General features: G+C 37.2%; 1 protein-coding gene across 1 annotated transcript; it reads left to right on the top strand.

Moving 5' to 3' along the window:
• LOC130462387 (uncharacterized) lies at window positions 1-7,673 on the top strand. The gene is made up of 4 exons (XM_056830533.1): window positions 1-74; window positions 6,175-6,293; window positions 7,033-7,428; window positions 7,519-7,673. Exons 1-3 carry the CDS (start codon window positions 41-43, stop codon window positions 7,258-7,260), a joined length of 381 nt encoding a protein of 126 aa, XP_056686511.1. The 5' UTR covers window positions 1-40; the 3' UTR covers window positions 7,261-7,428; window positions 7,519-7,673.
• Window positions 7,674-9,680: the final 2,007 nt, after the last annotated feature.

The following is a 9,680-nucleotide window of genomic DNA, read 5'->3' as shown; positions in this document are numbered from 1 at the left end:
CTGTGTGCAGGTGTTTGTACGAATTTAATTTAACGAGTTAATGGTGGATGGGACGGACGGAAATCTGAGTATAGGTAATCTTCTGGTAAAATTCAGATTTTTATTCATTGATTTGAGAAAAAATGTGTAACGAAGTTGGGATAGAAGAAATTGGTTGGTATAGGTTGGATTATTTGAATGAGTAGTTCGTTTGATCTAGAACTATAATGTGTATGCCTATTCAATTCGAAGTTGGATTATTAATTAATAGTAGTTAGTTTGATCGAGAACCTGGAATGTGGGTGTTTATACAATTTGGTGTTACTGTTGCATGAATTTGGTGTGTTTATATAATGGGGTATTAATTGTATAGTTTTATGATTTTGTCAAGTTAGCAATGGTTGATGAAATGTCAAGGATATTAGATGCTTCAATATATGGCATTATGGCTCGGTAGTGTGAAACCCCCTCAATTTTCTCATTGACTCACTTTCTCCAAAGCAATATCTATTTCGTATGTCCATTCGACACTACGTATTTTCATTCAGCCTTTTCTTTTAATTAACCTTTCATAACAATCTCCCTTTTCAATCTAAGTACTCATCTCAAACATGTTTTATACTATATGTTTGGTGTTTTTTTAGCGTACTGGATTCAATTTTACTGATTTATTTTTCAATTTTTTCTTCTCTTTTTGCTATTTCGTGTAGTTCTCTGAAGCAACATACAGAGTAATGAATATAAATGAAAATATAACACAAATTCAACAACTTGCAAGACTTGGAGTTTTAGCATCTACTTTGAACAGGTTCAGGTCATATTAACTCCAAATTTTTCACTTACATGCAACTTTAAAATATTTGTGTTGTTTCATACGGAGTAGTATTGTCTGATTTTTGAACAAAATAGTCAGAAACATATAAAGTCATTGCTTTTTTCACCAGAGTGTTTTTTCTTCACGTACTTCATTAAAAGTGTTTTAAATTATAAAGATGTGAATGTTTTTTAATAAAGGAAAAGTTATCAGAAATTAACCTGATGTCAAGACCATATCCTGACGTATATACTCCGTAATTTGAACATATGAAATTTAATTGTTTGTTGACTACAAAATAAGTGTATGCGATGATATATTTTTTTTTTTTTGGCAAGCAAGTAACAGATTTTATTAATTACCAACCACCAATTTACAACTCAAAGTGATAGCCCAACAGCTACACTAAGAAAACAGAAGCTAAGAACACTTAGCTAAAAAGCCTAAACAACACCCAAACTAGAGTGAAGAAAACCAATCCCTATCTCTGGAACTCACTTTCCTACCCATGATTTTCTGGATACTGCCTCTAACATCAGTCTGCACATTCTTGACCACTTGATTCACAGTGGGGGTCTTCAACAGCCACACACTTTCATTCCTAGCCTTCCAAACATGGTACACAAGACCAGCAATCACTGTGTACATTACTTTCCTTCTAAAGTCACCCTTAGTGTATCTTTCAGTCTTTCTGAGAAGGGGGAACAGGCCTAGATCCCTACCAGGAATGCCAACCCAAGTGAGCACAACCTTCTTACATTCAGTACTAAAACAACAATCAAAGAACAGATGAATGCTTGACTCAGTTTCTCTACCACAGATGGGACACAAATCATCAGTTCCTATTCCATATTGATGCAGTCTATCCTTTGTTTTCAGTTTGCCTTGGATAGCTAACCACAGGATGAACCTGTATTTAGGGACAGTTAACCTGTTCCAAATATAATGAGACCATTGGACCTTCACACCCCCCTCAATCATTCTGGTGTACATACCTCTGATGGTATAGGCAGTATCAAGAAGCCATTGCTCACTGAACTTGTCATTGCACCAGCTTTTGACATGACAGATATACTTCACCACCCGGCTTGCTGTAGAAGTGGGGGTGAAATCAGACCAGTTCTTTCTCTTCACATAAACTGCATGGATCCACCTTACCCATAAGTTATCCTGTTTTTGAGCCACAGCCCATGCCAATTTTCCAATAGCAGCCCTGTTCCAAAGAAGCAGATTCCTAAAACCCAATCCTCCCTATGTTTTAGGCCAACAAAGTTTGTCCCAAGCTACAGAACCAGGTCTGCAATCATCATAAGAACCATGCCACAAATAAGATCTGCAAACAACATTTATTTTCCTCAAGACAGCTTTGGGGAAAACAAACATTTAAGCCCAATACACACAGATGCTCATGAGCACTGAGTTTATGAGTTGAATTCTTCCAGCAAAAGAGATGTTTCTAGAGCTCCAAACTTTTATTCTGAGAGTCATCTTTTCAACCAAAGCTTCACAGTCACTACTTTTCAGCTTACCAGTACTGATTGGGACACCTAAATACTTGAAAGGTAGTGACCCAAATCTGAAACCAGAAAGGTGCCCAATAGTGTTCATGTCCTCCTGATTTACACCACAGCAATAGATGAAGGACTTGTGAGCATTAACCTTAAGCCCTGTGGTTTTAGAGAACAAGTTGAAACCTTCCAACATAATGGTCACCACTTTGGGGTCCCCTTTACAGAACATTAAGAGATCATCAGCAAAACACATATGATTCAAAGCCAGCAGTTTGCATCTAGAGTGAAATCTGAATTGAGGGTGTTGACCAACTGCTTTCATAGTCCTGGAAAAATATTCCATACAGAGAGTGAACAGAAGAGGGGAGAGAGGGTCCCCTTGTCTCAGGCCTCTAGTTGGCTGAATTAACTCCGTGGGAACCCCATTGATCAAGATTGAATATTGAGTGGTGGTGAGACAGGTCATAACAAGCTTGGTGAAATGGGAGGGGAAACCCAAATTGACCATAGCTTCCTCTAAGAAACTCCATTCCACTGTATCATAGGCCTTTTGTAAATCAAGCTTCATCATGCAACAAGGCACTTTCTGGCTATTTCTGTACATCTTCCTATGTCTTGACAAACAAGCACATTGTGAAGGATAGATCTCCCAGCTACAAATGCTCCTTGGTTGTGGGAGATAATATCTGGAAGAACTGAATTAAGTTTCTCACACATAAGCTTAGAGATACACTTGTAAATGACAGAACAGCAGGCTATGGGTCTAAAATCCCCCACTGAAGAGGGCACTTTCACCTTAGGCACCAGAGTGATAGAAGTGATGTTCACTTCTTTTAAAATTTTTCCTGTTTCAAAAAAATCTTTGATTGCACTGTGGATATCCCCTTTGATGGTATCCCAAGTAGTTCTGAAGAAATGACTGTTAAAGCCATCCATCCCAGGAGCTTTAGAACTAGGGATTATATCTAACAACCTCTTAATGTCCTCCACTGTAACAGAACAAGATAGTCTCCCTCTGTGAGTGTCATTCAGTCTAGGTCCCATGTCCATGACTGCATCAAGTAATGGTGCTTTATTCTCCATAGTGGTACAGAAAAGATTTTTGTAAAACTGCACAAAAGCCATTTGAACTTCTGTATCAGTTTGAACCCATTTTCCTTCCCCATTATGAATGGCATAAATTCTATTTTGTTTTCTCCTTTGTCTAATACTTTGGTGGAAAGCTTTTGTGTTTTCATCACCATTCTGAAGCCATTGCACTTTTGCTGTTTGCTGCAGGTAAGAAAGGTAGTTCTCTCTAGCTCTTCTATACTCATCTGATGCTACTTTCTCCCTTGAAGCTAGCTCCTGATCACCAGGAGTGGAATGAAGAAGATTCTGCACTTCAAGTAAAGCTTTGTGTCTTTTGAGCTGTCCAGCTTCTACATTGCTGTAACCCTCTTGATTCAAAACTTTTAGGTCCATTTTGATCCACTTCAGTTTCTGCATCACCCTATACATGGGACACCCATACACATACTTTTTCCAGTTCTCCTCAACAATGGTGTTGAACCTAGGGGAAGTGGTCCACATATTGAAAAAATGAAAGGGTCTTTTTTGAGGTGCTCTTTGATAGCAATTGAGAAGCATGGGACTATGATCATAATGACCTTCTGGCATAAAGTTTGCCTCAGCAGTATCAAATAAATCATTCCACTCTGAGTTAGCCAACACCCTATCAATCATAGAGAAAACTCTATCCTCTCCATCTTGCTTGTTGTTCCAAGTATAGAGTCTCCCTACTGTTTTTACTTCAGTTAGCTTACAATGGAGCATACAGTTCCTCATTGGCTGCACTTCAGAAAGTCTGACTATGGATCCTATCCTATCATCTAGATCCATCATGGAGTTGAAATCCCCCATCACTATCCAAGCATCAGAACAAGAGTCTGCAATTGTTTTAAGGGAATGCCACAAAGGCTCCCTGGTGGCCCTCTCATGGAGACCATACACAAAAGTGCACCAGAATCCAACATCAGCTCCTCTAGGAGTGATATAACAATGCATAAACTGAGTGTCAATGAGTTTTATATGCACAGTGAAAGAATCAGGGTCCCAAGCAATAAATATTCTACCATTTTTATGGCAACAAAGATTAGTAGAAAAACACCAATTGGGGCAAACATTCAAGTACATATCCCCCATTCTAGGGGCTTTCACCCTAGTTTCAAGAAGGCTGAAAAGTTTGACAGTATTAGAGACAATAAACCCTCTCACCTCATTTTGCTTATCCTTCCTATTCAGCCCTCTAACATTCCATTGGGAGAAGGGGATGTCACCCCCTGACCCATTGGACTCTCCATATCATCTTCTACCCTAATATCATCATCATCATCTAAAACCAAGAAAGAGTTACCAGTTTGGATTGGTTTCAGCTGACTGCTTATGTGTTTACTGAATCCTGTGGCAAGAACAAACCCATCAACATCTGGTTCCTGCATCTTTGGTTGGACCACTGTAATTGTGTTGGTGGGTTGCACCCTTTTAGGTGCCCATATCTTCTTCCCTTTATTGACCCTCTTATGGCACTTCTCCATGGTGTGCCCCATTCCCTTACAGATTGAGCAAGAAATAGGCAGCCATTCATACTCCACTCTTTGATCAATGATCACACCCTTCTCATCCAGAAACTGTATCAGTTCAGGAAACTCCTGATCAATCCTAACCTCCACCAGAACTTTTGCAAACAACAGTTTATCCATGTGTTGTGTGGCTTGATCCACCTTAATCACTGTGCCCACTAACCCTGCAATCTTCTTCAAACTCTTTTCCCCACAGTATTTAACCTCTAACCCATGTAATTTGATCCATATTGGGACCAACTTCACAGGATCTTTGGTGAAATTGGAGTCAGCTGTCCATGGCTTAACTATGACTGGTTTTGAATCAAAGAACTGAGCAGGTCCACTCAGAACTCTTTGGCAATTTTCCATAGTGGTAAACCTAATCAGGAATACCCCCTTCCCCACCAATGAGACTTTATCAATCCCAAATTTCCCCCAAACTCGATTCACAAATCCTGCCATCACATTTTGGGGTGGGTTTGCCCCTAAAATGTAGCAAATGATCGAGGATTGCCAAAACGCAATCTCATCCTCAATATCCTCCTCTTCAATCTGAATCATCATTGTTTTAATCGGAATTGTCGCATTGTTAATCGGAACTTCATCTGCAACTAATTGATCATCAGTTACTCTGTTTTCCGAGTTTCCCAACTCTCGCCCTGAGTGAAAATGCGTAGACAGCGTCTTACCCGCACTTAAACCATTGATCCAAGCATTAAACTCCGTTCGAACCTGAGATTGTCTCTGCAAATCCTTCAGTGCAGTCGAAGGGGAGAGAATTTGTTCCGCCAAGAGGGTTTCAATGTCTGGGTTTGTTTTCGGGCTTTCAGAAATCTCATCAACGTCCTCCAATGGAGAACTAGGTTGTTGTGCTCGTGTTACTGGTTTCGTCACTATCACATTATCCTTCTGCTTCGCGCCATTGCTGGATTTGCTTGCTTGTTTGCGAGGTCGTCCCATGTATGCGATGATATTGTGAAATGTATAATGTACGTAGTTACACAATAATAGTGTGGTTGATGATGTTGATCGTTTATATTGCATCATTATCATTAAAGTTAAATATAACTAATGCTAATTAGTTGTTCAACTATACGCCTCACTAAATTGACAAAATATAATCAAATATATCACTTTTACTCTTTTTTATGTCCAAATTACTTTGTTCCTTTTGATTGGTTGCCAAGTTTGCACATTGTATTAGAAATAAGATTTGCAAAATGTATTTTGGACTACTTATTAAATATTTTACTATCTCACTCTACAGGTGCGAAAAAAGACAACATCGTTGGAAAAAGAAATTATCAACCCTCTTATGGAGATTACGGGGTTGGTCTGCCACAAGCCTTTTCAGCATCTAACATCTTGAAGAACTTAAATTTGAAGGTAATATTGACGCAACAAGTTCTAGAGGAATTCACTAATCACGAAGACAATAATGGATCTAAGATTTAGTTGATTTTGATGCTTAAGAGAAACACAAACAAAGGGCATTTCCTTATGCCAAGGATCAACCTCTAAAGTTAGTGTTTTATGCTTCTAACTGTGATATAATGTACTTCAGTTGCTTTTGTTCGTCTTCTGTTCTGCTTCTGATCTGCTCTGCGTACTAGTCTGTTTCTGTTCTACATTACGAACTATTCTTTGCTTTGCTGATGTGTTTTTTTGCTCTAATGTGCTGAGTTCTGAACTGATTTGTTGTTCTTCTAGCTTTAACTAACTTGATTTTATGTAACTAACCTGATTTTATGTAACTAACCTGATCTGATCTGATTTTCTGTACAGCAGTGTGTAAACTGTTCTTGCTAGTTTTAAGGAGCTATTTATTGCTTTTAAGTTGGGATATATAACCTAATATTGGTTAATTAATGTGGTGTTTTGTTTGAAGGATCTACATGTCCCAGTTCCATGTTGCCCGGTTGCTGTGCTGGTAGTGTCTTGTCAAAGTTATCCTAATTTAGTTGCATAATAAGTTAGCATTTAGCCTGTTGTAAAGTACATGAAAAATCTTTCTTACGATCCAGAAGCTTAATATTGGAATATGGTGCACAAGTTAATTCAGTTGCGTGCTATATTTTGCTGTCTTTTTATGATGTACATTGCTCGTGTTTGCTCAATTTTTCAGGATTGGGATTCACAGAATGGTTCACAAATAGCTACAGAATTGTGTGGATTTGTAACCATTTTGTCTGGGACGTTTCTGCTTAACAAAACAAAGGACATGGGATGTACTCCAACAGCACCAGCAGTACCTGTAACTGAACTTGTTAGGCAATATAGCAGCAATTGCATTCATAAAAGTTCAAAGCATTCTAACCTCCATGGTAGCCCAGATCGCAATTGCAGAGAATAAGCTCAATTTTTAGAGATCCAACAAATATTTTTGCCGGTTAGATGATATCTTGTCTCTTGGTGCACAAAGTTTGGGCTTGAAATGTTCATCACAAATACAGAATGGCCAATTTTTTTTAGCAGAAGTGCAGACAAATTTCTGATTAAAGGGTGGACAAATTCCTGACCTGTATGTTTTGTTTGTTGAGGTTTTACCTACTTTGTTAACTATTATAGAACAATGCATTTGTTTAACTACTAATTATGCTACTTATTACAGTTTTCTGAAGAAATTTATTCATCGGAAAATGCGGATGAGGTTAGAGACATGTGGGTCGAGTATTTGCTCAAGCAAGAAGCGGATAAAGAAAACAAAGTTGATGGTATGGAAATAACTCCATGAGTTTTGGTTCCAATTGTTGATAAGTTGTTGTGAATTATTATATTTTGGAACTGGTTTTTGTTTTACGTTTTTTGAAATTGCGATATAAAGCTTAGACGTTTATGCAAATTACAATTAATGTAAAGCTTTTGCGTTTTGAGCATTACTTGTGGGATTTTTTTTTTTGGGTAATATATCGATTACTATGGAAGTTCTCGAATTATTACAAATTATGTATTATAGCAGCAGGTGTGGTGTAAGTACGTATTATAGCAGCAGGTGTACGTAGTGACGTACGTAATATCGATTTTTTTTTAATAAATTTTTTTGCAAAGAGACCCGTTAGGTATAAAAAGGGCTCTCTAGTTATAATAATAAAAAAATTCAAAGAGACCCCATATCTAACATATGGGGTCTTAATTTGTAAAATATAAAAATATTAGAAGTAACAAAGAGACCCTCTATATTATATATGAGGTCTTAATTTCTTGAATAAAAAAAAATAAAAAAATCAAAGAGACCTCCTATCTTACATAAGGGGTCTGAATATTTTTAACAAAAGACCTCATATCTCTAATATGGGGTCTCTTTCCCTTCTAAAATATTTTTGACCAAGTTTACATAAGAGACCTCCTTTCTTACGTGAAGGGTCTCTAGCTTTTAACAAACAGACCCCCTCTTCTAGAGGGGGTCTCTTTATCAAAGAGACCTCTGAGATAGAGACCCCTTGAAAGGAGGTATCTCCTTCCATTTAGGAAGGGTCTTTTTACCATTTTTTGTAGTAGTGATAATTGCACTCCCTTTATGTCACGATAACCGGGTTTTGTTTGTTTTTCTCATTGTCGTTAAAAACTGAATGGCGACTCCTATATTACTAGTCAATTGGGTGTAAACTCATAGGAAATCCAATTACACTTGATTGAATAAAAAGAATCGTCACACCCACGAGGGACGAGAGGGACGAGGTCACGCATTAGCCTCGTGCTTTTTTGACCCCCTCAAACCCCCCATTTTTCATACTCAAGGTATATACGTTTCAAGAGTTTTGAAACTTGTTCTGGTTGCACTTTACGTTTATTAATATTTTATTAATGGTGAACTCGAGACTCGAACACACATACATACATACAATTAATAGACGACAACCAAAACAATCTCATTTTAATCCTTTAGGACTTGTGATCAATAAATCAAGACGTATTGAAATTACTACCAAGTTCCTCCTCACAAAAGTGAGATTCTACATCATGCATGTTAACATGAGGGTTGTGCCCTTGCACGAAAAAATCCTAATTCATTTCATATAAAATATTCCCAACTGAACCCTACATGTGCGGTGGCTTACGTGAGCTAACCCTTCACATGTGGTAAAATAAATAGTACAACGAGGTACGAATAATTGGCTCAAAAGTATGCTAGACATCCCGTACAATAGCATAACAATAAATAATCCATTCCTTGCATGTGAAACAAACCATACATGCATAAATATTGAACAACATGATTGACAATGAAATCCATACTCCCAATAGTCCCAACATGCTTGTTCAATCAATTAATCAATAATTCCAATAATAATAATTCTTCACATGATCGTTCACCCAAACAAATATGAATCCACCAAGTTCACATAATATAATTCACATCAATAACAATCATGTAATGTCCCTTGACAAATAATGTGGTCTCCCTAGACTTGTACGTACCTTGAATACCTAAGCGTAGGGGCCACTTTACAAAACGATCACTCACTTAGAAATCACCTCCTATCATCAAAATAATGAAACCTTAATTATTTACATGTTCATTAAATTTCCAACAACTTTATAAAATATAAAACCTTGTTAATAATTAGAATTCAATTGTTCTTTAACAATATAATCGTCTCAATATGCAAAACTAATCCCTAGTATGAAAACATACTTTTTCCACCCTTAAAATCAATAAAAATCAACACTTTAAACCTTTTTATAAATCTTATAATATAATTGATTATCATAATTAAATTAATCACCTAATTATGCTAATCAATTGACCCATTAGGTCTAGGTTAAAACTCT

Source organism: Spinacia oleracea, chromosome 6, assembly GCF_020520425.1.
Source record: "Spinacia oleracea cultivar Varoflay chromosome 6, BTI_SOV_V1, whole genome shotgun sequence".
Lineage (NCBI taxonomy): Eukaryota > Viridiplantae > Streptophyta > Magnoliopsida > Caryophyllales > Amaranthaceae > Spinacia > Spinacia oleracea.
This window is presented reverse-complemented; position numbering and strand designations above follow the sequence as displayed.

Coding starts and splice junctions, on each gene's coding strand:
- LOC130462387 (XM_056830533.1), top strand. CDS start 41: ATGGTGGATGGGACGGACGGAAATCTGAGTATAG. Junction 75..6,174: donor GGACGGAAATCTGAGTATAG/GTAATCTTCTGG, acceptor CTCACTCTACAG/GTGCGAAAAAAGACAACATC. Junction 6,294..7,032: donor TGAAGAACTTAAATTTGAAG/GTAATATTGACG, acceptor TCAATTTTTCAG/GATTGGGATTCACAGAATGG.